The 27,515-nt window shown below is 42.8% G+C and overlaps 1 protein-coding gene across 1 annotated transcript; it reads left to right on the top strand.

The window, feature by feature from the left end:
• Nucleotides 1-24,685, top strand: vapal (VAMP (vesicle-associated membrane protein)-associated protein A, like). The gene is made up of 6 exons (XM_084327006.1): nt 1-137; nt 10,104-10,256; nt 14,326-14,429; nt 18,634-18,714; nt 21,748-21,939; nt 23,579-24,685. Exons 1-6 carry the CDS (start codon nt 80-82, stop codon nt 23,738-23,740), a joined length of 750 nt encoding a protein of 249 aa, XP_084183132.1. The 5' UTR covers nt 1-79; the 3' UTR covers nt 23,741-24,685.
• The last annotated feature ends 2,830 nt before the right edge of the window (nt 24,686-27,515 follow it).

The following is a 27,515-nucleotide window of genomic DNA, read 5'->3' on the forward strand; positions in this document are numbered from 1 at the left end:
GTGGCGAGAGAGCAGGGATCTAGGATTTCCACTTGTCAGTTGACTCCCTGATATCGCGCCCCCCCAGCCCCCAGTTAAAATGTCAAAGTTGGAGCAGATCCTTATTCTCGACCCCCCCGTCGACCTCAAATTTAAAGGTAAGTGAATGCAATTACTTGACGTGCGAAACGTGTAGTTTGGTCCCAACAAGTCAAGATAAGAATCACCTGGCAGCTGAAATGATTTCACACTCACTCCCAATGAGTTTCGACGCTAGCTCGCGCGCTAACGTTAGCTAGCTCTCGCCGCCATTTTAAGTGAGAGCCGGGCCGCTGCGAGGCCTCGCGCTGTAGTGACATGGAGACCCGGCGAGGGGGCCCCGAGAACCGTCTGTCGTGACGTGGAGACCCGGCGAGGGGGCCTCGAGAACCGGCTGTCGTGACGTGGAGACCCGGCGAGGGGGCCTGTCATTCGGACCGACCTCACGCTACAGAGCGGTGTGTTGGTACCGGGCTGAGAGGCACCGCGGTGATGAACCCGTGAGCAACTGAAACCAGTGCTCTTGTCGTCGTCGTTAACGTCTTCAGTGCAGGGCAGTTGTACGGAGTTGGACCTCTGACGTTACACGAAAGAAGAAGACGCGAGCTAACGTTAGCCTGCTGACTGTACTGTACCACACACGGCTAGTATTAGCTGCAAACTACTAACGTTATATCTATTGGGCTCTGGCTATGCCCTGGAATGCAAACATTCCGTTGGAAAATTTTTGCTCATTGTTTTTTAAGATTTACGTTGTGGTACAACATCCTGGGTGATAAATCAACTGTTTGGTTCACCTAAAGCAGCAGTAGTTGGTGGGAGGGGAAGTCAAAACATCCGACTGAGTAGATGTGGTGGTAGACCGTGGTGACGTTAGTGTGGTGGAGTCTGCTCAACTTAACCAGAGCCACAAACAACATTTACCACCATTTCCCTGGCGACAGGTGCCAATTTAACGCATTGACACATTCGTGGGTAATGGATGTATTAAAGTTATACCAATAGAACATGGTAAACGTAGTAACCAAGAAGAAGCCCGTATGGCTAAAGAGGAAACATTTTCCAATCAATCCAATAATGTGACAGTGACATCATCATGTGTCACAGAGCTAACAGTTGGCTAGCCTGTCCTGCAATCCTAAAACAAGTTATTATCTTCCCAGCCTCTGCTATTGCATGCGGCTTGCAGTCCTACCTGTTGTGTATATATATATATACACTACACACACAACATATAGCTGGCTAACTAGTGATTTTAATAGCCCCATACAGAGTTGACAGTTGGACTTGGAAGGGTCTGTGGTTAGACTACCATCCAGTGGTTTCCGCCCCCCCCCCCCCCCACCCGTGTACTTGAGGGGGTTTCCAACAGTTCCCCATCAAAAAGAGGAGTCATTTTAATTGCAATGAGAGAAGTTGTGAGATTGTCGCTAGTCTCTCCCCATTGTTTATGGTATTCTGGACTAAATCACAGTGAGCAACTAATATCTTCTCAGATGGAGATCGCTGTGACAAATAAGTATCAAACGGGTGTCTAATGGGTGTCAGCTTCACATAAAACATTTAGAGAACCCCTCACTGTTCTAAGTGATACTACTAGTCAAACTGACATCTCTTGAAGGCTTAACGTTGTGTTTCAAGTTGTCACATATTTGTTACATATAAGGTAGGTACATGTATATTATTATAGTGAAATAATTGGTTCGAGGTAAAAGACTACAGTATACACAAGGGAGATGATCTGGTTAATTTTGCTTAGCTGAAGACCTTAGTGTGTTGGTCATACGTCTGACTGAAGAGACGGGATCTGTCAGTCTGTTCACGAACCCCCCTGTTTCACCTCTGCTGAACTCTCTCCAATTTGACTTTTCAGTCAGATTCATCAGTCAGTCACACGGTTTACATTTTCCCTCAGCAGATTGAACCTACCCCATAGCAAATTCTGAAATTGGATGTAATGCTAAATTGCAAAGTTATGACAATGCAGATGTTTTATATGATTCACTTGAGATGGAGTGACTCCTATCATGAAGGCAGGGTACCAGAAAACAACCGTTCACTTGTTGATCTGGTACCCAGCCATGATCTTGGTTCAAGATGTTAATTTGTTATATGCATAGTTAAAAACAGTTACACTGTTGTACATCATACAATGAAAATCGTACCCCCTTCACACAGAATCACAAAATATAAACTTAAACTAGAGTCTTAAAAAGATAAATAAAGTACAAAAATAAGGCACGAGTGACAGAGTACTGTAACAGTATTGCGCATTCAGTTCATGAGTTCAGTGTAGTGGTGAATGTGCAATACTGTTAATGTTAATATGAAATGCAAATAGGCTATATTGACATGTCTGCTCAGCTTTAGTTGTAGAATGAAGTAGCCAGGTCACATTACTGTTACTAATGTGGTACATGCTTCTGAACAATTTGAACAATGTCAGTCCTGAGGTTAAAGCCCTCTTGTAAGAATGTGTAGGTCTGAATGCAACCTGGGGGAAGGAAATGATGCAAACCGACCGCTTATTGCAAACACGGGCCTGTTACATGTTGCAAATTGCATCGATCAAATACGACTTAAGCTTACGGACATTTAAGATAAAAAAAAATCTCTGCAGGGAACATGGAAGATGGGAGAGCTTCTGACCTGCCTTTCCGAGGCAGGCTATATACCAAGAAGACCAGGCAACATGAGGAGGAGGAGGAGGATGGCTTTAGCTCCTCCACTGTCACAGAGATGGAGCTAAATCCATCTGTGTGGGTCTTGGAGCTGCTCTGCTGGGATCCCTCCAGCAAGCTAGAGGGGGCAGCCCTGCTTTTCTCTCTCCTGGTATTTTTAGAATAAGATTGGCCTGGGGGACCCTAAACTCGGCGTACATAGGAGGAGATGAGAGATGCTTGCTTGTGCTGCCTGAGCAAAGGTGGCACCTTGAAGCCAGGAAATTGATGCAGCCTGTGTGTCTGTATCTGTTGTCCACAGGAGGGTTTTGTCTGCTTCATGCTCGGTGGTGATCCCTCATTAGTTTGCATAGACTTAGTTATTTGACATGGATGATGGATGACGTTTGAATGGGGTTCGCATTGTACTTGGGTGTATGTTGCGACAAGAACATAGTTTAACAATGCATTCCCATTGCCCCGATGACTGAAGTGGTTTTTCAGGTTTGGACTCAGGAATTCCATAATGACTCACCAGTGAGCAATGTTCCATTCATCCTTCCGTGTTGGTCCCAGCTAGGTGGGCCCACTCCAAGCTGGTCATGCATAGCTTCTTATCTCTTGAGTAATGGGTGTGAAGGAAGGCCGAGCAGAATCAACTGGAACACTTAACAGATTGCTGCCAGTGCAAACACAAACTGTTTGGAATAAATCATTCTCCATAATTTGACCGTTGCTCATATTCTTATATATTTTTTTATTTGTAAAGTTCTGGCAAGGGCAAATCTAACGGGACCTTTTTGGTGATGGTGTGAAACGTTACAACTTACAAGTTCTTAGTGATGCACAATATATCGGCCGCCGCCCGATATAATATCGGCCGATATGGCTGTTTTTTTACACATCGGTATCGGTCCGATATCAAGATAGGGCCGATAAGAAAAAAATTAATTTTTCTTTTTACATGTTTTGGCCTTAAATAGTTTCAAAATATCAGTCATTTCTGGAAATAAGTTACAAAAGTAAAAAAAAAAGTGTCATAAAGTGTTTTCTATACAGAGATATCGACATCGGTAAATATCGGTATCGGCCAGAACAGCAATATTAATATCGGTATCGGCCACAATTTTCACATCGGTGCATCAAGTTCTCCTTTAGCTGGTTCTGACCTGGACCCACAGTTATTGTCTTACCACAGGCTCCACACTGTTGCACTGCAGAGCATTCAGCATTCATTGTATGATATCTCACTGTTATGAGTGTACACCCAGCTGGCTTCCCTGCCATTCCAGTGAAGGTTCAGTTAAAGTGAACCTTCTGTTCTGACATCATCCCGTCTTTGCCAACCGATTGGCAAATTTTGTGAATGGAGTGAACCCGATAAGATTAGATACATAGGATTATATTTGATTAGATTAAAATGTATTGTCATTATACAGCACAAGTACAGTACAACGAAAATAAGTTTGCCTTCCAACCAGAGTGTAACAGTAAAGTGCAATAGTAATATACAATGTACAGGTGATTAAACTGTGTATAAAATATATACTAGTACTACTGAGTGTAGTGCTAATCGGATGTATGTACTGTACAGTGATACAGATATAAAGAAGATGGTATGGTATTAAGTAGGGGTGTAATGGTACACAAAAACCACAGTTCGGTACGTACCTTGGTTTTGAAGTCATGATTCGGTGCAGGTTTTTGGTACAGTGGGGGAAAGTTCCACTCAGGGGTGATGTAGTGTGCACTGCAGTAGGGATGCCCCGATCACGTTTTTTGCCACCGATACCGATTACCGATCGTCGCGAGCCATATCGGCCGATACCGATCCGATACCGATCGTTTTTGATTAAAAAGAAATTAAAATTTATTTTATATAAAAGTTTTTTTTTTTTTTTTTTTATAAAATATATATATTATATAATTAGACTTGTACTTGTATTATCTGCGAGACATCGCCACCACGCAACAAGTCAAAATGCTCGCTATCTGCAAACAGCTCCACTGTGTGTACTCTAGTAGCCCTAGCTCCAAAAAGGATTCTCCGGCGCTGCAGTGGGACCCTATTGGTAACGTTATGCTTTGGTCATTTCACATTCAGCAAGCCCTCAGCTCGAATACGCATTCAATCAATGTTATAAGACATTGATATCAGGAGCTATCTGTAGCTACTGCTAGCCGGCTAGATGACGTTAAGACAACTATTTAGTTCAATCGGACATTTCGTTTTGAACCGTGAACTAACGTCAGCTAACGCAAGCTAACGGAGATATCAACATGGGCTACTGGACTTCCTGGGGCATTTGTTGATATCCGGAGCTATCAGTAGCTAGCCGGCTAAATACCGTTAGACAATGCCTACTAAAAGTGAATAGTTGACTGGGTAATTTAGTTTAAACGGTAACGATAGCTAGGTAGCTAACGTTAGCTCAGGTCGAATGCACTATCTAGACTCAGCAGAGGAGGTCCGCCTCCTCTGTGTTTACAAACTCTACACGGGTACGGGCGGGGCTAGGGAGGAGCAGTTTGCAGGTCCTGTGCGTCTGAGACAAGCGAGTGAGATATCCACTTGATCAGTTTCCGCGATCGGCGAATATGACTAATTATCGGAATTCCCCGATCGCATATTTATACTGATTATCGGCCGATAACGATCAGTGGCCGATCGATCGGGGCATCCCTACACTGCAGTAACTGTTAAGTAGGGCCTGGGCTGTCGATGAATATTCTATATTAAAATTAATAATAAAAAAAAAAAGATTATATTTAGGGATGCCCCGATCACGTTTTTTGCCACAGATACCGATCATCGTGAGCCATATCGGCCGATACCGATCCGATACCGATCGTTTTGATTAAAAAGAAATTAAAAATTATTTTATAATTTTTTTTTAATAAAATATATATATTATATAATTAGACTTGTACTTGTATTATCTGCGAGACATCGCCACCACGCAACAAGTCAAAATGCTCGCTATATGCAAACAGCTCTACTGTGTGTGTGTGTACTCTAGTAGCCTCCAGCTCCAAAAAGGATTCTCCTGTGCTGCAGCTGGACCCTATTGGTAACGTTACTGTGCTTTGGTCATATCACATTCAGCAAGCCCTCAGCTCGAATATGCATTGAATCAATGTTATAAGACATTGATATCAAGGGGAGCTCCCGTAGCTCACCGCATATCTCGGCGCTATTTCTGCGTCGGGGAAAACCGTGCTCGTCACAGATCTGGGGGACACGAGTTCGATTCCCGGACCCGCCGTCATTTCTCAGAATGTCTTCCCCTGCTCTACATCCCATTTCAACCTGTTTCTGTCGGTCATGCTTGACCAGAAAAGCGATAAACGCTAAAAAATTATGTTTAAAAAAAAAAGACATTGATATCAAGAGCTATCTGTAGCTACTGCTAGCCGGCTAGATGACGTTAAGACAGAACTTTAGTTCAATGGGACATTTCGTTTTGAACAGTGAACTAACATCAGCTAACGCAAGCTAACGGAGGTATCAACATGGACTAATAGACTTGCTGGAGCATTTGTTGATATCAGGAGCTATCAGTAGCTAGCCGGCTAAATACCGTTAGACAATGCCTACTAAAAGTGAATAGTTGACTGGGTAATTTTGTTTAAACAGTAACAATAGCTAGGTAGCTAACGTTATCTCAGGTCGAATGCACTATAGACTCGAGCAGAGGAGCCGCCTCTCAGTCTGTGTTTACAAACTGTACACGGGTGCGGGCGGGGCTATGGAGGAGGAGCAGCGGCAGTTTGCAGGTCCTGTGTGTCTGAGACGGACAGCGAGTGAGATCTCCGCTTTATCGGTTTCCGCGATCGGCGAATATGACTCATTATCGGAATTCACAGATCGCATATTTATACTGATTATCGGCCGATAACGATCGGTGGCCGATCGATCGGGGCATCCCTAATTATATTAGATTGTGAAAAAACAGCCCCCGGTGGGCGTAGCTTGAATGCGCTGCAGGACGGATAGGAGACACGCAACGTCATTGAGTTGAACAACGTGCGAGTAGTAATGAACAACAACCGCGACGATCGGTCACGAAGACATTGATTTGCACTCTTGACTTGAGCATCTCAAGCCGCGGTTGGAAATACTTCGGATTTTGTTTTAACTTGTGGAACCTCGAGACAGTTTTATGCAAACTACAGCTGGCCTACCTTCTTTTTTATGCTAACGCTATTTTGGGAGTTCTAGCGTCAAAGTCAAGAATGTAAGTAGCCTACTTTTCTGTTTTAGCACGTAAGGCCTAACAAAATAAATTGTTTGGTTCCTGTTGGTTGTCAGTTAAGGCCATGGGTAGGTAGGGAATTTATTAAATTTTTTCCCAAGGTGACTGGGATTTTTTTTAATTTAATTAAAATGTTCATGACAACATGGATGCATGTTTAATATCCATAATACTAAAGGTTAAAATTAGTGCTGTCATCAGGCGATTAAAAAAATGTATCTAATTAATTACAGGATTTGTAATTAATCTAATTAATCGCATAACTATTTTATGCCTGATATTCTATAATCTTATTTCAAATTACGTGTAAAAAATGTGTCCGGATGGCAGAATTCAGTACTGTATCTACAAAACCTAGATTTTTCAGGCCTGGTAAATTTTTGCATGGTGTTATTCAGTCAAAGATACATTTTTTTTATTGATATTCTCATTTGGTTCATTACAATTTACTCAAGCCTAGTAACGTAACAGACATAGTATTTCTGACACTGGGAATACATTCCCTGAGATCCATAGATGTCCCTAGAATCAGATACCAAGAACATGCAAATGGACCATATTAAAAAAAAGTCTGTAAATGTGTATTCTACGTTCTTATGGACGAATGAGATAAACAAATAATTGATATATATATATATTTTTTTTGGAAATCCAGTTTGAGTTAATTTTCATAATGCGATAATTTGCTGTATAATTAATTAATCTAATTAACGTGATAAACTGACAGCCCTAGTTAAAATACAAAGACACTGTACTACAAAAGTACAATGTACAAAGGTAGTAGTAGTAGTGTTAAAAATGCCACCCCTAAATACTGCTCACGAAATATCCTGACGTCAGAGAGCTGTGCAAATATTGTGAAATACTTGCTTTTTAATATATTATCATTATTGACATGGACTGCACTTTTTTACTAAGATTTAACTAAACTTTATTGTTAAATTTTGAAGTTTTTTATTTGGGTCGCACCTAGGGCAACCGGAACCAAACAATAAATTTTGCATGGCCCATGGCCCAATGTAAATCAATCATCCCTCGTGTTTATCACACCTTGTTCGGAGGTGCGTTATATCCGTTCTAAACTATCATTAATTGGATCTCAAAATCTAGCAAAAAAAAAAAATCTTGAAATCGCTCCGCTGACTTGAACATGCAGATGAGAGAGAATCTGATTTCAGAGACTTAATTTCATCAAGAGGAGCAACATGACAATTGAGGGCAGTGGTTGGAGAACTTGTAGAGGTCAGATTTATTTATATAGCACATTTAAAAATGAGGTTGACAAGTGCTGCACAACAAGTAACACCAGACAAACGCTGCTAACCAACCACCACAGCACAACATGGTCGCCTGAAAATGACCCTTTATGAATTGTCACGCTGTGCGACTGCAAGACGTGTCATCCTGTGTTTTTAATTTGATTACCTTTTTTTATTTCATTTTAATTTGTTGTTGGCCCGAGAACAGGTTCTTCCAGAACTCTAATTCCACTGATTGAGTTTGGAGGACTTTTCACTTGGCCTCCAGCGGTGTTGACAGAGTGCGGCACTCGGACAAAAAGCTGGACCGTGCTGACACTGGTTAAGGTCTTAATTTGAAGCCAACCCTGTCACAAGATGGTAGAGGGGACCGACAGGGCCGGGCCTCTCCATATCTGACCCCAGAGCGGGGGAGCTTGTCTCTCCTTTCATCCATGGGATAGTTGGCCATCCCAAAGATTCAGTAATTGATTCAGTGGATTTGGCTTGTAAAGCACCTGTGGTATTCGTGGAGGTCGCAGCTGGTCTTAAGTCCAACTTTTTGAAGATATGATTTTATTATCTCATCTTTACAACCTTTGTCTATGTCTATACCTGGTGACAGCTGTCTCCCTCGCCCCATCTTCAGAATAGTTAACGATGCAATGGTATATGGTGCATTTAAATAGCGCTTCCAAAGTGCTTTACGATTTGTTCCTCACATTTTACCCATTCACACACCGTCGCCGGAGGCAACCATGCAAGGTGCCAACCTGCTCATCGGACGTAGTTGGGGGTTAAGTGTCTTGCTCAAGGACACCTCGACACGCTGCCCGGGAGGAGTGGGAATCGAACCGGCAACCTCTGGATTACCAGACGACTGCTCTACCTCCTTAGCCACTGTCGCCCCTATATTTATTAACACGATTGTTTGTTGATTTGAAAACATCAAATGACGACGACTGAATTAGTTTAGTCTTTCTTCTTGACCAAAGGCTGCCTTTCTGTCATCTTCTACGAGTTACGAAAAAGAAGTTTCAAAATAACTGGATAAACGCACCACACCTCTGTGAAGGAAGGGGGTACCGTGTGCCACAAGACAAAATGAGAGCAACATGGCATGCAGTACAATAATTGTTTTATCTCTTATCTTGTTCTCATGATGATGGGAAGCCAAAATCCTAATTGAAACTATTCAACCCAACCCTACAATGTTGTGATCCAACCAATTCGAGCAGCACTTGATTATCTTTCTGGTCAGAGTTAGTCCACTTGGAGGGATAGTGGGATACATGAACACAAGACGGCCTGACAGTGTTTCTTCACCAGAGGCCCCACGATATATTATCACGATACTAGTAGTCACAGTATTGTAATAATATATGGTGATTCATTACCTTCAACTGCAAATTATGTCTCCAATAGAAAATGTAAACATCCACAATAAACAAAACATACATAATCTGTTTTATCTAATGAGATAGATTACGTTTTCAGTGTTTGCTTCATTCCGAAATGTTTTATTGCAGTAAAATGGGATTGTCAAGCAAAGAAATTAATAAATAAAGTTTTTAGTAATTTATCCTTTTATTTTTTATATCAATACTTTGCGTCAGTATTGATATAATATCGGCACGCTAAATATTGTGATATATTGTCATTCCCCCCCACCCCTAGTATCAACTAATGTTTTCCGTTTTTTTTTTTTTTTACCTGCGACCTGGGAAGTACAGCAGGCCGACCCCTCTCCCCCAGGGAGGCATAACATCAAATATTGGATTTCCCTTCACGTGTTACTGATGCGACGCAACATTTTGTCTAGATGACCTCTTCAGAACGCAGGACGACCACCCGGCTTCTGAAGGGGCTCAATCCTTCTGGGGAAACAACATGATTAACTTTGTGTTTGTCTCGTTTGTGTTCGTAACCAGGTCCCTTCACAGATGTAGTCACTACCAACCTCAAACTGAAGAACCCCTCTGACAGAAGAGTATGCTTCAAAGTGAAGACGACGGCACCGCGCAGGTACTGCGTACGGCCAAACAGCGGCGTCATCGACCCCGGCGCTACCGTCACCATCTCTGGTGAGTGTCTCCCCCGCCTTTCAGACCTGGCCTGGGCCATAAGATATTCCTTTATTGATCCCCTTGCTGGGGAAATTCAGGCAGCATGGGCGAGGGGGGGCTGTTACTTTACAGGTATGGGCATGGTAATAGTAGAAGACTTAATACAGGCAATAGAATTATAAAATACAACAGTAGAAAAATCAGACCCGCTCCAGCAGCAGAGCCGTGTTCAGGTGTAGAACGGAAATAATCATGTCATATACTTGACTTGTTAGGGTTTTGAAAATGAGACATGGTCACCTTCATAAAATAATGGCTTGAGTCATATTTTCAAGTTGAGAAAAAATTATAAACTGGACCAAATATAGAATATATTATATTTATTAATCATTTCACAATTGGGTTGGAACAGCATGATCTTTTCAATTAAGGATGATGTAGACAATTTTACCAGAGGTGGCCAGAATCATAAATACAGGCAATAAAATTATAGTACAGTAGAAAAGTTTAAATAGGCAGTGTAAACAATATAATGAACTCTGAATATACGCATTATTATAAATCTACACATCTGAGCAAGTAGGCAGTGTGCTCAAGGTGCAGATGAGTGTCTGTCTGCCCCATCAGTTATATTATACATTACAATAAATATGGTTACAATACGTGGCAGAATGAGCCTGTACCACGATAACCACAAGGAGTGTTTTCATTGTTGATAACGTTATTGTGGCATTATCAATATTGAAAACAATCCTTTATATCACTGTTTAAATAAGTGGGATTGATTTGGTGCATTCCTAGCCGGTAGCCATTGTTACGTCATTAGAACGGGCATTTGTCAAAACTCCTAATCTCATTTGTAAACAGACTGCATTATATAGACCTTTTATCCAAAGCACTTTACAACTTATGTCTCACATTCACTCACACATTCACACACCGACAGCGAGGTGCCAACCTGCTCATCGGGCGCAGTTGGGGCTTAAATGTCTTGCTCAAGGGAACTTTGACAAGCTGCCGGGAGGAGCTGTAATCGAACCGGGAACCTTCCGATTACCAGACAACCGCTCTACCTCCAGAGCCACTGTTCTTGTGATTGTACACCGGAAAGGGTTAAATGAAATGAGTGCGTTTTAAGGTGACCTCATTGAAACATGAAGTCGGAGCTGTTGAAACATCAGAAGCAGAGTGAATGTGGCTCACAGGCCTTCAGAGACCAGAGGATCAACACCACTGTTGGCTCCAACATACAGGAGATTCTGTTGCCAAATACTTGAGAAATATATGAGCTGCACACACTACTGTGATCTCAACATCATAATAATAATAATAATAATCATATTTATATATTTGTATAGCACCTTTCATACAAGAACCTGCAGCCCAAAGTGCTTCACAGCAGGGATGTACACATAAAATAGACGTAGGCCTAAAATGAGCATACAATTGGTATAATTATAGATGATTTAATTGATATTAAAACCTCCCTAAAATCTAGAAAAGACTATTGGCAGGTTTCTAACTAAATAAAATCAATGCATAAAGTGCAGACATAAAATGAGTATTATTTTAAAATAGCTATCATTTACATAAATTAGTATAGAAGAGTAAAATATTGCATGAGGGCAAGTAAAACATGCCTTCAGTCATTTCTTATTTCTAGAGTTTTGTCTTGATGTTTGTGGCCACTGCAGAACGGCTGCTGGATTATGGCACAAGAATAATTTTTATCTTTATCTTGTATCGTTATTGAAACCCGATTAATCGCCTACTGTGCAGTTTGGTGGCCACTGTGCTCCATCTCTGCAGCCGCTGCAGGGGCTCAGATCTCCAGCGTGTGCAGCAGGACTGTCTCATCCGCTGCAGGGGCTCAGATCTCCAGCGTGTGCAGCAGGACTGTCTCATCCGCTGCAGGGGCTCAGATCTCCAGCGTGTGCAGCAGGACTGTCTCATCCGCTGCAGGGGCTCAGATCTCCAGCGTGTGCAGCAGGACTGTCTCATCCGCTGCAGGGGCTCAGATCTCCAGCGTGTGCAGCAGGACTGTCTCATCCGCTGCAGGGGCTCAGATCTCCAGCGTGTGCAGCAGGACTGTCTCATCCGCTGCAGGGGCTCAGATCTCCAGCGTGTGCAGCAGGACTGTCTCATCCGCTGCAAGGGCTCAGATCTCCAGCGTGTGCAGCAGGACTGTCTCATCCGCTGCAGGGGCTCAGATCTCCAGCGTGTGCAGCAGGACTGTCTCATCCGCTGCAGGGGCTCAGATCTCCAGCGTGTGCAGCAGGACTGTCTCATCCACTGCAGGGGCTCAGATCTCCAGCGTGTGCAGCAGGACTGTCTCAGCCCACGCCCTCCTCTTTAGTCTGGTTGTAATGTAAACAAGTTGGCTGCACACGGCCACCAGGCGGCTCATACCTGTTCTCTGGAACACATCATTATATTGTTGTAATATTAAAAGCTCAATTTCACTTTCAAGGACTTGAGCAAGTCATCATGTCCATCCCTAATCAAGATGGTTCTATAATATACACATTTAAAGGACCATACCACTTTAAAAAAAAAAGTATTGCATTTTTTTTATTACATGTGGATTCCAAGTCATTCTTTCATTAATTTTCTGCCGATCTGAAAATGTGTCTTAATAAACGCCACATAGGCTGAAGAAAATGACTACGTTTGACTAAAATGCCATGATGCTAATCTCTTATGAGTCACTTGTTTTCTGAAAAGTTATGCCATTGTGTCATATAGTATCTGAGGAAGGATTCCTGAATGTACCTCTGATGTAACTTAGCCTGGTATTTTAGTCCGATGTGGTGATTTACGTGGGTTATGTGGTGCTTTAGACACATGTTCAATACAATGGAAGCCTATGGCAGTGGTGACTCAGCAGGAAATAACTTTAAAGAAAATTCAGTGAAATTCAGATTCTGAAAAATAAGGGTACCTTGATTTTTGTATCAAGACAAGAATAGCCGTGTTTCCATAAAATTGTCGAGCAAATGTTAAGCTTTTGAAATGTCGCAAAAAAGAAAATGCAAATTACGTCTGTTTCCAACTTTCCATCAATTGGGTTGATAAAACGTTATACCTGAACACGGAACGTAGCAACGTCACAAAAGAACATCCAATGAAAAACCAAAGCATGACTCTAGAATTGAATTGACTACTATTGGGCTTTCAATGTCGGCCCATATGAATGAGAACATATTTCTTGCTTTCAGAAGCAAGACTGAAACGTCACGAACCAACGTGTGTTTGATAGGAGTGACTGGGAGCCACAGGGGGAGGCTAACTAAAGCCATTATGCCATGAGATATGAGATGGGAATGATATGATGATTAGGGGTGGGACGATACATCGATCTCCCCAGCAGCAGCCACCAAACATTTTAGTCTTTTGCTGCATCGCTTCAGTTTCTATGCAGTGGAATCGGACCAAAACAAGCTGAACAGTCGTTAAGACTTTATCCTCATTATTTATTCCACAAATGCGTTTCCAGCATCTATTTTGCACATTCATTATTTTTAGATATTTCCAAAAGCCACCTCTAGCGAGTGTAAATACCTTGAGGTTTTTCTTTTGCCATTTCAATTAAGCTTTTCTAATGCAATACTTCAAAATACAAATGAAAATAGATTAATGGAAACACAGCCAGTGACTTAAGTTGGAATCCACATGTCAAAAAGACTGTTATGGTCCTTTAAGTATGCATTATGGGAGGGACATGAAGAAAATTAGGCCAGAGTTAAGGTAAGGGTTAGGTTTATAAAACATTGTCCCCAAGACAGCTGCTGTATCTGAAGAAGTAAGGCGCTTGTTCACCAAACCACTGATGACTGTTTAGGTTACAAGTCTGTTCATGTTCCTCTGCCACACAATGTTCTGATGCAGTACTTACTGACTCACTAATGTCAAAGTAGAAATTTGATTTAGACGGAACGTCTGAAGGTAGGTTCTGTTTAGACCTCCATAAATGTCAAACGGTGACAGTGTCTGGTTCTCTGGAGCATTTAGGCCTAATTTGTTGTTGTTTTTGTTTCAGATATGTCTTGGCTCAGATTGGTTTAACATGGTGTTTTTCTCTTTTCAGTAATGCTACAGCCTTTTGACTATGATCCCAATGAGAAAAGTAAACACAAATTCATGGTGCAGACCATCTTCGCTCCATCAGCCGCGTCTGACATGGACTCATTGGTAAGTCTATTCTTACAGGTTTTTTTATCTACTTTTTCTCATTTTTCTATTTTTCTCCCATCCCAATTTCGTATTGTCCAATTCTACCCTCCCCTGTCTCAAACGCTGTTAGGCCATGCCTCCCACAGGCCGGCTGCAATGTGGATGAAGCCTTGCATCACGTGTCCCCTCCGGTACACGAGGAGGCAGCCGTCGCATCTTTTCACCTGCCCAGCGCGATCTCTCAGCGGCGAGGGTCTGCGTGGGAGGGACACGCCACCCCCGTCGCTTCCTGATTCTGCTGCGCAGGCGCACCAACCGACCTGTAGGAGTCGCTGTCCACAACGTCTGATCCCCACCCACCAGCTTCCCACCCCTAACACTTCCAATTGCATTAGTATGAATGACCAGCCAAGCTGGTAGCAATGCCGAGAGCTGGGCTCGAACCCAGCATCTCCTGCATTAGTGGCAAGCGCCTTGCCCACTGCTCCACTTAGCCGCCATATTCTTACAGGTTTGACACACAAACACACACAAAGATATTTGATCAAACGTATTTTCCCGTTAGCCTGGAAAGCGGGCTCGGTTTGCGTTACTTCTATCTGCCTTAGACCCCTTTCTGTGGGTGGAAGTACTTGCCTTGACGGACAAACTCCTTCAGCCAATCAGCATTTGGAAGACGGTGAAATGGTCTTTTCAATAGAGTCTGCGAGTGCTTCTCAAGTTTTGTTTTATTTGTCACATATAAGGTACCTTATAGTGAAATGCTTGGTTCTCTATGACCCTCCTGAGATTGTACTTAATACAGTAAAAGACCAAGCACTATACAAAAGTAAAATACTATTTTCTTGTTTAATTGTTGTTATTGAGTATTATTTCTGCTATAGCTTTACATATGGCCGTTTTATTTACCGCTTGTTGCTTCGGGAGACACAGTTACTGCTTTGCCAGCGGCGACCTGTATGTCACGCCATCAACTACGGCAGGGATCGGCAATAGGCGGCCCGCGGGCCGAAATGGGCCCGCCAGCAATAATTTCTGGCCCGTCAGGTTATTTTGAGAATATGATGTTTATTTTACGCGCAGGAAATATTCACTCGTCTTGACGCCAGAGTGTCTTTTGAAGCTGTATCTATCTATTCATCATATCTATGGCTGTCACTATAGCCAATTGAAATGCTAGAAATGGTCACATGGACTGGGAGAACCAATGGAATTTCACTTTCACTTCCGCGTTTGGGATGCCGGCGAGCGAACGTTTGCAAAAACAAAACAAACGTCTTTGAATAACTTTTTGCAACGGGGAAATATGATGAGCCAGAAGAGGAGCCTACGACCTATAAAGCTTATTTTAATAAACGGGAGTCATTCTTAAAATACGGGTTTATCGCAACAGGTAACTCTCGCAATAAGCAACCGGTGACTCTCGCTTGTTGACATGGCAACACGAGCAAGCAACTGTGTTCAAGTTGGGTGGGCATTCAACGCGAGCGGACATTTAACATGTTATTAGCATGGATTTTTGAGGACCGAAGCAGAAACGATAAGTCCAGGGCAGGGCTGCCTGCATTATGCCGGTGAGTGTTGTGTTTTAATAATAATAATACATTCGATGTATAATACACCAGCCGTGGTGCTTAAAATCAAATGCACCCTACTGATCTCGATTTATAATGCGAGCACCTGCATTAAAATCAAATGACTGATCTGTTCATGTGTAATGCACTGTGTGAGAGGCACTTTATAATAGAAAAAAGACAGTGCAAACATGTATATGTCGTTTTTTTTTACAGTTAAAAAATGTTCACTTATCATTGGCCCGCCACACAATGGCTTGGGGAAAATTTGGCCCGTGGGCAAACCTAATTGCCGACCCCTGAACTACGGGAACCAATCAGTGGCTGCGTTCCATGGTGGCACAGAATGGTAGTCAGAACCCAGTCCCTGATTGGCTCCGATTGCATTGCAATTTCTGGAAATTGATGTGGATATGGGGATTCTCGAAGTCAACTTCCTGCCTGTTGTTGCTACACAACTGCAGCGTGGGGGGAAACTGCCCCGCCTGGTACATTGTGTACACTATTTAGTGCAGAAACGGATTGTTAAAGCGGCAAATTAAAGACAATCAAGCGGAATTTTCTTCAGTCCTTCACAATGCCAAAGAGCTGCTGTGTTACGCGTTGTACTAATGACAAACAGAAATCCAAATCGCAAGTTTTATACCATCACGGAGGGAAAAGTGGCTGTGGCTAACTTTCGGCTAACTCTCTCTGCTGTTGTGGTTGTGGTAGCTACATGCTAAGCTAACGTTAATCACATCATATCGAACCGATAGGAGCTTATCTTATCTAATCTTACGTGGATGTTTGATCGGGTAGTGGCACACGTGGTACCACCACGTAAGATTAGATAAGAAACTCCTATCGGTTCGATATGATGTGATTAACGTTAGCTTAGCATGTAGCTACCACGACCACAACACCAGAGCTAGTTAGCCGAACGTTAGCCGCCAGCCACTTTTAACTCCGTGATGGTATAAAACTTGCGATTTGGATTTCTGTGTTTGTTTTGTTATTAGTACAAAACGTAACATAGCAGCTTCAATTTGGGTATTCGAGAGTTGGCCATGTCTGTATGTGTTTTGTATGGACATTATGTCAAGTCAATCAGGGGGAGCTTCTTTGAATCATATCTCGCCTTAGAATCACCAGAAAGGCTTTCGAAATAGTGAAATGCCATGTTGGCCTCAATATTTTCAAAACAAATCATATGAAAATGTTATGAAATGAACAAGAATGTGATAAAACATGTAATAAAAACGGACCTCAACACATGCATTTGATACTAGAAATCCGTATGGTCCCCCTATACCAAGATGGCGGCGGTCTCGTGACATCAGAGTGTCTTCGAGAATGGCCAGTCTCTATTGCAAAAGTATATTTTTGTTTTCTTTTTATAAAAAAGTTTTTACAAGAGACTGGCTTCCACTCATTCCAGGCAATTACTAGGCCTCTACTCCTGGTCATGGGAGTGAGAACCAGTGTTGGGATGTTCAGGATGGGGCAGTAAACTAAACTTTTTCATCCACCCGCCATAATGGCTGGTTGAATAAATTCACCAGACACTTGGATTAGAGTGGAACGAGTCAGGTTGTTGTTTACCTGTAAACAGTAGAGCAGATATACTTATTACCAGCCACAGACATTTCTTAGCATTTGTTTAATGTTCCACTCTGGTTTTTGTTGCATTCTTACTCCTGTCCACCAGAGGGCAGCAGATACTGGACCTAAAGCTGCCCTTCAGCTCTCTGCTCTGGTTTAGAGAAAACAAGGAAGTGCAGTTACAAGACTGAGTATGTTGCTGATGGCTCTTGTGAAAATAAGATTAAAAATATTTATATATAAAATATACAGGAGAAATATTCTACAATAACACTATTATAATGCCACATTTGACTTTATTCCCTCCCGTAGCTCACTGCATATCTCGGCGCTATTTCTGCGTCGGGGAAAACCGTGCTCGTCACGGATCTGGGGGACACAAGTTCGATTCCCGGACCCGCCGTCATTTCTCAGAATGTCTTCCCCTGCTCTACATCCCATGCTAAAAAAAAAAGTTTTAAAAAAAAAAGAGAAAAAAAAAAAGTTTTAATTATAAGTAAATATATTTGTTATATATAATATATATACGGTATATTAGGGCTGTCCCCGACTAAGGATTTGGATGGTCGACTATGATTGGCCAAAATTTGCCGTTAGTCGACTATTGGTAGAGGGGAAAAAAGAGTATAATAAAAAAAAAATCAGTCCATTTGGGCTGTGGGGGGTGCTTAATGTCTGAAGGAGTCGACTGAAGGCTTCTTGTCCTCTGCAAAAGCATGCAATTGGTCCACTGATGGATACATCTTGATATTTGTCTAGTCTAGTGTGTTCATTAGATGGGTGAAATCCTCTTTCAGTGCCTCTGTGCCTGTTTTCGTAGGAGTTAGCCTCTGGTATGCGTGCCATTAGCGGTAGCTACGCTTCTAGGCCTCTTTTGTTTTGGAAAGAATGATGATTTTTTTTAGACCGATTAATAGGGGTCAGCCCTAATATATATATATAATATTAGTGTGTTTTGTCAAGAGTGAGTGAGTGTGTGCATCTGAGTGAGTTACACATGTGTAGAGTCCAGCTGCTAGCAGTTGAGCTTGATGAATAACATGCCCACTTCTCATCTCCACCAGTGGAAAGATGCAAAACCCGATGATCTCATGGATTCCAAGCTGAGATGCGTCTTCGAGCTGCCTTCTGAAAACGATAAAGTGGTAAGAGTCACTGCAGCATGGAGAGAGAGGGAGGGAGGGGGAGGATGGGAGCCTCTAGCCGACACACCATCTCTGCCTTGAACTGATCTCGGCTTTACTTTCAAGGACCAGAAGAATAAGGAAGGGGCCAATTGCACCTTCATTTACATTTGTCAGTGTAACTACTACCAACACTCAAGTCGGGGCTTACAAGACTTTATTTTTTTCACAATTGTCCCAAACTACAATTTTATTTGTCCCAAACTAAAGAACCGTCCCAAATCCCCAAAATCTATCGTCCCCAAATATGTTTTGTACTGTCCCACCCAGACAGTTTATGATCCCTGGGATGTCTGGCATGCCCTTCATTTGAAGGCTTGAAGCCCTCCAGTGGTAGCCCTTCATTTGAAGCCCTCCAGTGGATGCCCTTAATTTGAAGCCCTCCAGTGGTAGCCCTTAATTTGAAGCCCTCCAGTGGTAGCCCTCCATTTGAAGCCCTCCAGTGGTAGCCCTTAATTTGAAGCCCTCCAGTGGATGCCCTTCATTTGAAGCCCTCCAGTGGATGCCCTTAATTTGAAGCCCTCCAGTGGATGCCCTTCATTTGAAGCCCTCCAGTGGATGCCCTAAATTTGAAGCCCTCCAGTGGTAGCCCTTAATTTGAAGCCCTCCAGTGGTAGCCCTTAATTTGAAGCCCTCCAGTGGTAGCCCTTAATTTGAAGCCCTCCATTTGAAGCCCTCCAGTGGTACCCCTTAATTTGAAGCCCTCTAGTGGTAGTCCTTAATTTGAAGCCCTCTATTTGAAGCCCTCCAGTGGTAGTCCTTAATTTGAAGCCCTCCAGTGGTAGCCCTCTATTTGAAGCCCTCCAGTGGTAGCCCTTCATTTGAAGCCCTCCAGTGGTAGCCCTTCATTTGAAGCCCTCCAGTGGTAGCTCCTGACTGTAGACGAGCTCATTGGCTCCCGTTAGGAGTGTAAATATTTGACCCCACGATTCGATTAATTTTCTATCAGTTAATTCCCACCAAAAAAAAATCAACCTATATATTAACCCTTTAATCGCCAAGGACGACTTTAGACGTCATTCCTCGCCATGCGTAATCTGCCAATGACGTCGTACAGCGTCTTTGAGATCAATATTTCAAAAATCTGTCATGGCAATCATATTTCACCCACGGAGACTTGAGATCTCCTGTAGATCTCCTCTCAACTCTCCAACGGTTCAAGACCGCCATCTGGTGGCGAATCGCCAAAACCGGAATTGAGCGGCCGGAAGTGGTGCTCACCCATATTTCGTCCGGCCACTCGCTATCACTCCCGGGACTCCATCTTGATACACTGGATATCGATCCGTTGCCAATAACTCGATAAACAACATGATTTGGACGTATATAGTATTATACAAACTGGAACTGGACCAACTAGATCGACATCCCATAATAGCGAACTTTCTGCTCCACGCTGATCGCCCAACGCTACGAGGAAGCTGCGTTGAGTTTCAGCGTGTTTGATTATTATTATACATATAAACTGCTCTGATCAACATATCACCCATACTACATAAATTATATAATGTCGGCCACGGACTTATAAAATAAATGAATCGTTGCCTGAAGAATCGTAATCGAATCGTTGTGGGGTCAAATATTTACACTCCTATTATTGACCTATAGTCCATTCATGCTGAGTGAATCAGTTCTCCCAGCCACATTTGTGTATTAAATTTTTGGGGGGGAATTAACTGATCGAAAATGTATCGAACCGAATCGTGGTCAAATGAAGATATTTCATGATGCATTGAATTGTTGCCTGAAGAATTGTAATCGAATCGTTACACCCCTAATTGCAATGCATCGATGCATTGTTACACCCCTAGCTCCCGGCTATCTCCACTCAGGTGGATAAGGCAGGTGAGAAGAGGAGTAGACCGTTCTCTGCTGGCAGAAATTTAGCCACCGCAGTGCAGACAGGCTGGTAGTCCTCCATGTTCTCCCCTGCCTCCACCCCAGGAGGCTCCACACCCCTTCCAGTTTCTGGTTCGGCTCACCCCTTATCCTACCCCAAGCAGTGTTGGCAACGTGAGGGACCTGCAGGGCTTCAAGATGGAACCCAGCTCTGAGGGTAAAGTCAGCAGGCTGCAGCAGGTTAGTTGATGGATGAGATCAGGCCACTTGGGTTCGGAGACAGTCGGCACCAAGGAGACGGTAGGACAGGGTAGAGGCTGTGAGACAGTCGGCACCAAGGAGACGGTAGGACAGGGTAGAGGCTCAGGGACAGTCGGCACCAAGGAGACGGTAGGACAGGGTAGAGGCTCAGGGACAGTCGGCATCAAGGAGACGGTAGGACAGGGTAGAGGCTCAGGGACAGTCGGCACCAAGGAGACTGTAGGACAGGGTAGAGGCTCTGAGACAGTCGGCACCAAGGAGACGGTAGGACAGGGTAGAGGCTCTGAGACAGTCGGCACCAAGGAGACGGTAGGACAGGGTAGAGGCTGTGAGACAGTCTGCACCAAGGAGACTCTGCACCAAGGAGACTGCAGCACGGTAGGACAAGTCACCGCTGCCTCAGGTACAGTCATATGTGATGGGTTGTCATTCTAGGACAAGCTAAGACTCCCTCCCCATGACTTCTATCTTTGTATTATACAGTGGATTCTATTCAGTCAGACTAATCTTCTGTGTGCCGTACCTACATGCCAGTGGACATTGTATTCAGTCAGACTAATCTTCTGTGTACCGTACAGTACATGCCAGTGGCTTTCTCATCTCGCCACCCGCTAGGTCTCCCTACCATCGTGTTGTCTATTCCGTGAACCAAAAGCCACATCAAACGTGCCTCTTGGAGGGACCCATTTCCTGCCTGGTCTCTTTGATGTGGAGCCCTGCGCCTCGGGCGCCCGGACAAGGCAGCCTTTCTCTGGCACAGACCCCCGTCTGGAGGCTAACCTCCCTACTTAGCCCCGGGCCATGCCGGATTTCACTTCGGCGGTCTCTCTCGCTCCCCCTCTCACTCTTTCCCCCCCCCCCCCCCCTCTATCTCCGCCTGTGTGCCCGGGACAGAATGACGTGGAGGCGACCAGAGCGGCCCCCGTGATGAACTCCGTTAAGGCCGAAGGGCCCTCGGTGGCCGTGGCAGCAGCCAAACCTTCCGGCGCCTCCCTGGAGGACGGGGAGATGAGGAAGGTGCAGGATGAGTGCAGGAGGCTGCAGGGTGAGCTGAGCAAGCTGGCCGACGAGAACCGAACACTGAAGGTGAGCGGAGGAATTGCATGCTGCTAATGTCTATACTGCTACCCAGTAGCTACTATATACTACTACCCAGTAGCTACTATATACTACTACCCAGTAGCTACTACTACTACCCAATACCTACTATATACTACTACCCAGTACCTACTATATACTACTACCCAGTAGCTACTATATACTACTACCCAGTAGCTACTATATACTACTACCCAGTAGCTACTACTACTACCCAATACCTACTATATACTACTACCCAGTACCTACTATATACTACTACCCAGTACCTACTATATACTACTACCCAGTACCTACTATACTAACATGTCTATACTATGCTAATATGTCTATACTACTATGTATATACTACTACCTACTATACTAACATGTTTTTACTACTACACCTACTATGCTAATATGTCTATACTACTAACTACTATGCTAATATGTCTATACTACTACGCTAATATGTCTATACTGCTATGCACTCAAGACTGTAGCACTCAAGTTCAACACTGTTTGATGAACAATGTTACTGACCCTTAGCTGCCAGAGTTGTACCCTTCCTGCTGACTTGTTGTACAGAACTTTTAAGTCACTTTGGATAAAAGCGTTCATTTAATGACTAAATGTAAACATACATGCATATGTTAAACACCCCTCCTCTACCTGCCCGAAGCGAAGGGACTACACCTTAACTTAAATTCACTTTTGTTTTCCGTCTGAAATGGCATCGGTCGACCACATATTAAAGAGTCTAGATATCCTACTGTGGCTTAAAAGATCAACAAGTGTGTTTGGCTGCCTGACATTCTGCTTGTGCACGTAGAGTAACTCACAGCCGGCTTCCCGAGTGTGAAGGCACACACTGATGTGTTACTGTCTGCGACCCAGGCGGTGGTTTGGATTCATATGGCGTCGGTCCATTTTTCCATTTTGTCGGAGTGCCAAGATTCCTCCATAGAGATCCGTTGACCATATTCAAGTGGTGGACATTTTGCTCTTATGTCATGCTCTGAATCCTAACCTGAGGGTGACATAAGAGTGAAATGGCTGCTCGTGCGAATACGGTCAATTATACTTTTATAAGGGGGGAACCACGATTGCTGACCTGAGAACAGACTTCCTGTCCGGCTCAACTGAGCCCATGAAATCTATTGCAATATTTTTTTAATCGATTTTAATGGCTGAAAGCTATTACTATCGTAAATTAGATTGAAACTGCACGATTCTCAATATAAGTGGGGCTTCAGACCCTGGAGGTGGGTGGTACTTATGCAGAACCCCTCTTGGGGCTGGACATTTTAACACAAATCTATAACGATCTTGTTTTTATAGATTTTAATGACTGAAGTATATTACAATCTTTTACAAATTATTTTCTTTTTCATAGATTTATACTGACATCTATTACAAATTGTATATCAATTCTCTGCTCATCTTATGCCTATGTATTGTCTATTTTGTGTCACTGCTGTAAAGCACTTGCTTCAATTCTTGTATGAAAGGTGTTTATTATAAATAAATAATAAAGTTTATTATCATTATTATTAGAGTACGGCACGTTTACCAACAGGAAGTTTATAAACCACATTGGTTTACTGTGACAAAACGCCCCACTTAACCCTGTTTCTCCTCTCCGCAGGACGATGGCCTTAGAATGAGAAAGACGCCCCGCTCGGACCACATGACCTCGAACTCGACCGCCCTCCTCGGCCGAGAAAGCGGCACCACCTCTCTGCCCTCCCTCCTCGTCGTCATAGCAGCCATCTTCATCGGATTCTTCCTAGGGAAGTTCATCTTGTAGACTGGGAGAGAGACGCACGCCAGCCGTACCCCCCCCCCCCCCCCCCCGCCCCCCCGGCTCCGCAGTGAAACGAAAGAGAAAAGCACCGAGGCCTGGAGTAACCGAGTCTTTCTGTTGACTTTGCCATATCATTGGTAGTTTGGCCTACAGTGAAGCACGTCTGTACAGCATCATTTCGAGGGCCTCGCCTTTTTACACACACACGCACACAGACATATACACACATGCATATACACATATACACGGTTATTACCCAATCAGAGAGGAGAAAGAGAGGGAAACGAGAGAGTTGGTCCCTGTTCTGTTTTCTGGGGTTTCTGCTTTCCTTCTTCTCTCCATGATTGTTGGATGTACAGGTATGTTGGAGGGAGACATGAAAGTTGTACACGTATCAATCCACATGGGAGGACAGGTGACACGCGCCCTTAAAAGAGTGACCTTTGGCAAGAAGGCAGTCAAATAATTGAATTGTTATTTCTATCTCTCTTCTCCTCTCGCTCACTCTCCTCTCTGTTTTAATAGGAATTGAATGGAATGTTAGGTGTCTTGTAAATGTTATTTTAATCCTTTTTAATAAAAGGAACAGAACTGCCCATCAAAACACAGACCTTGCTACCTGTTGCTGGATTTAGCCTCTGAAGTCCACTTTAATTTGTTGAGTTTGTAATTTCTACTTCTTCCCCTGGGGAATGTTCCAGTCCAGCTGGGTTATATAGGTGCCTCCTTCCTTGTACATTTCTATCCTTTTCCTATCCCTGACAACACCAATGCAGACTTTATATTATTATTATTAATATTATTATTATTTTTTCTTTTTTTTCTTCTTCTTCAATACAAAACATATATTCCTTCTGAGGCAAATGTTGACTGAAATAAGTTCTCATTCTTACAATCCTGTTCCATGGTATTAAAAAGCATTGAAGAAATAAAAATGGAAAAAATGTGGTTTTGATGGCCGTCTCTTCCTGTGTCTCGTGAAAACCTGCACAGTCGAGACATGAACGTTCAGTCACATGATCGTCCTGCGCTTACAAACCGTATGGGAGATGGTTTTACATGATCAAATACAGCTTACAGAGCTCTTAATGTACTAATAACTGGGTTTTGAATGTTTCCAATCTTTTTTTTTTTTAATTTGTAGAGCCTGCCATTCGTTTTCAAAACATTTGCATCTAAATCTTGTCATTACGTATTCTTCGCTTTGTCATAATAAATATAATTGAGGCCCTGTGAACTAAATATAGAATATGTAAACACAATTACAGGCCCTGCTTTTCTGAACATCAGCGTTGTGTCATCTTAAATGCAATTATCAAAAATGCACTTGTGAACCAAACATGAGCCTAGAATATCTAAACAAAATCGCAGACCCTGTTTACAACAACAGTATCTGTGGAGCTTCAAACGGTGTTCCAGGAACCCAGTCTTCCTCTGGGGACTTTCTGTTTATACAGTTATGACAACCTGGATTCTATTCACTGCACTCACTTCAGAAAACTGTAATGCACCTTAAGTACATCCATTAAGCTTCAGGCTAATCGTTTCTTGTATATGAATACTGCCATAACAGTTTATTTGAGCCACCAGTTGTCAACTAATGAGAACGTTTCAAAAAGCATGTTTTCAACTGAAACACCTATAAACTGGTCTAATAGTTTGCTGTGTTCTTAGCCTGTAGTGAAGTTTATTCTGGTCTAGTTGCATTAATGCAGTAAAACGATAGGCCTACTTAATTAAAAAAAGTTACTTGACTGCAGTTAATTTGATAAGGATTATTGAACCAATGTATTGATCAGGTATGCTCATGTCGAATCAGTATCGATATATAATAGAATTATTTGGGAGGGACAGTCAAAATCGACTGGTCCTGTTGAAGGAATCCCAACCTGAGCATATTTAAAATGGCCGCCGTGTGAATATGATCAAAATAGCTCAAAATGTCCCTCCTAGGTGAGTGTAATATTAGGAATATTTACTGCCTAAACACAAAATGATGCACGATGAAGCTTCAGCCCTGGAACGGGAGAGGGCAGCATGGGGAAGGGTTTCTAAACCAGAGGAGCAGGACACGACCACAACCAGCCATAGATATCTATATATCTATGCAACCAGCCACAAGAGCTTAGATTTTTCCATCACGATTAATTTCAGGGCAGGAAACTAACTTTATTTTTTACCCTCTGGTGATTAATAATGGATTCTAAGAAATAAATCACCACCCACCTACTATTCTACAAGCCAAACTGATTTCTGAGTAGAAAATAACCTCCAACATAGCCGTTTCGTTGGACGGAGTCTCGGCTGCCATGGAGAGCGGCTGGTGTTCATGTCTCACCCCGAGTCGAGCCACCGTCACTCAGGACGAGCTGCCAACGCGCTGCAGACGGTGTTGACAAACCCAGCCCACGGCCAGCATGTCGCCCCGGGGAGCAGGATCAGAATAGTATATTTAAATGTCGCTGACACAGAATGAGAAGCACTTTGAAGATCCTCACGAGGGAGATCAAGCGCATTATTAACAAGGGTGTCGGAGGAAAGCTATATGAAAGCATCTTTTTGCAAGCTACCAATTACTTCACACTGTGAATTGAAAACGGGGGACCCTGATGTAAACAAGACACGTCTTTCTCTGGTCTGCATCCCCTTAACAATTGTGTGTATTGACTCAATACACACAATACTATTGAGCCGTACTGTATTGTACGGTACCCATCCTTCTGCAATCTGTTAAATAAAGTTTGCATTCATTCACACTGGAAGGAGTTGAGCTACAGCTGTCCTCCAGAGTAATTGTGTTTGTATACTTTGTAAAAAAGCTCAAATCCACAGGAAATGTAATACGGTCACATGACTGCACAACTCGGCACAGTGTGAGGAATGGTTCCATACATTAACTTTAAGAGTAAAGTGACTTGCACAAGCGTTACCAACTTGATCATAACAATGTTCTGAACAATGAGCCTGTCACCTCAGTTATCAGAGCAGAATGTCTTATTTCTATGACACAGGAACAGTCTGTCAAAGTTCCTGTTCCTTCCTTTTTATAGACATAAAATATGTTGTTGTGTTGGCTCAAAATAGCAAAAAAAGTAATGACTGTTGTAAAGTAACTGCAAATGAGATTTAAACTACCACGAACGTCTTTCTCTGGTCTGGTTCTGTGTATTGAGCCGTACTGTATTGTACCCATTCTGCAATCTGTTAATAACATTTTCAATCAATCAATCAATCACTACCACCTAACTACTGTAAAATGTACAGTTCTTTAATAGATACAAAAAAAGAAAGTAAATTCTCTGCTCATTTAATGCATGTCTATTTTATGTCTACATTACTGATGTGAAACACTTTGGACTGCAATTATTGTATGAAAGGTGCTAGTATACAAATAACATTTATTATTACTACACGCTATTACTAGAGAGACTTTGGTTAAACTACTAGTTTAATTACACATACTGAAACTACTACTGGTGAACAACATGCTCTCTATCACAGTGTTGAGGAAACTAATCTAAAATTTTTGTTTAAAACTACTAGCTACTTCACAATGAAAATAAAATAAATCTGAGCTACTCACTCTAAAAAAAATTACTTTGTCAAACGAACAGTGTAATACTTTGAAAAAGTAGTAACTACATCCAAACTACATTGCAGAAAAATCTCACAATCCGAGAGCAACAACTGAACTGACGAGAGTAAAGTGTGTTTGATTTTAGTGACTGGGGCAACTATGGCAGACAGAACCTCCTTCAGGTGAAAGTGTGGAATAAAA

Source organism: Notolepis coatsorum, assembly GCF_963971535.1.
Source record: "Notolepis coatsorum genome assembly, chromosome: 13".
In the NCBI taxonomy this organism is placed as follows: Eukaryota; Metazoa; Chordata; class Actinopteri; order Aulopiformes; family Paralepididae; genus Notolepis; species Notolepis coatsorum.

Excerpts from the sequence above, each read along its gene's own strand:
- vapal (XM_084327006.1), top strand. The coding sequence starts at position 80 with ATGTCAAAGTTGGAGCAGATCCTTATTCTCGACCCCCCCGTCGACCTC. Across the intron at positions 14,430-18,633 it reads CGTCTGACATGGACTCATTG|TGGAAAGATGCAAAACCCGA; the intron begins GTAAGTCTATTC and ends CATCTCCACCAG. Across the intron at positions 18,715-21,747 it reads CTTCTGAAAACGATAAAGTG|AATGACGTGGAGGCGACCAG; the intron begins GTAAGAGTCACT and ends TGCCCGGGACAG.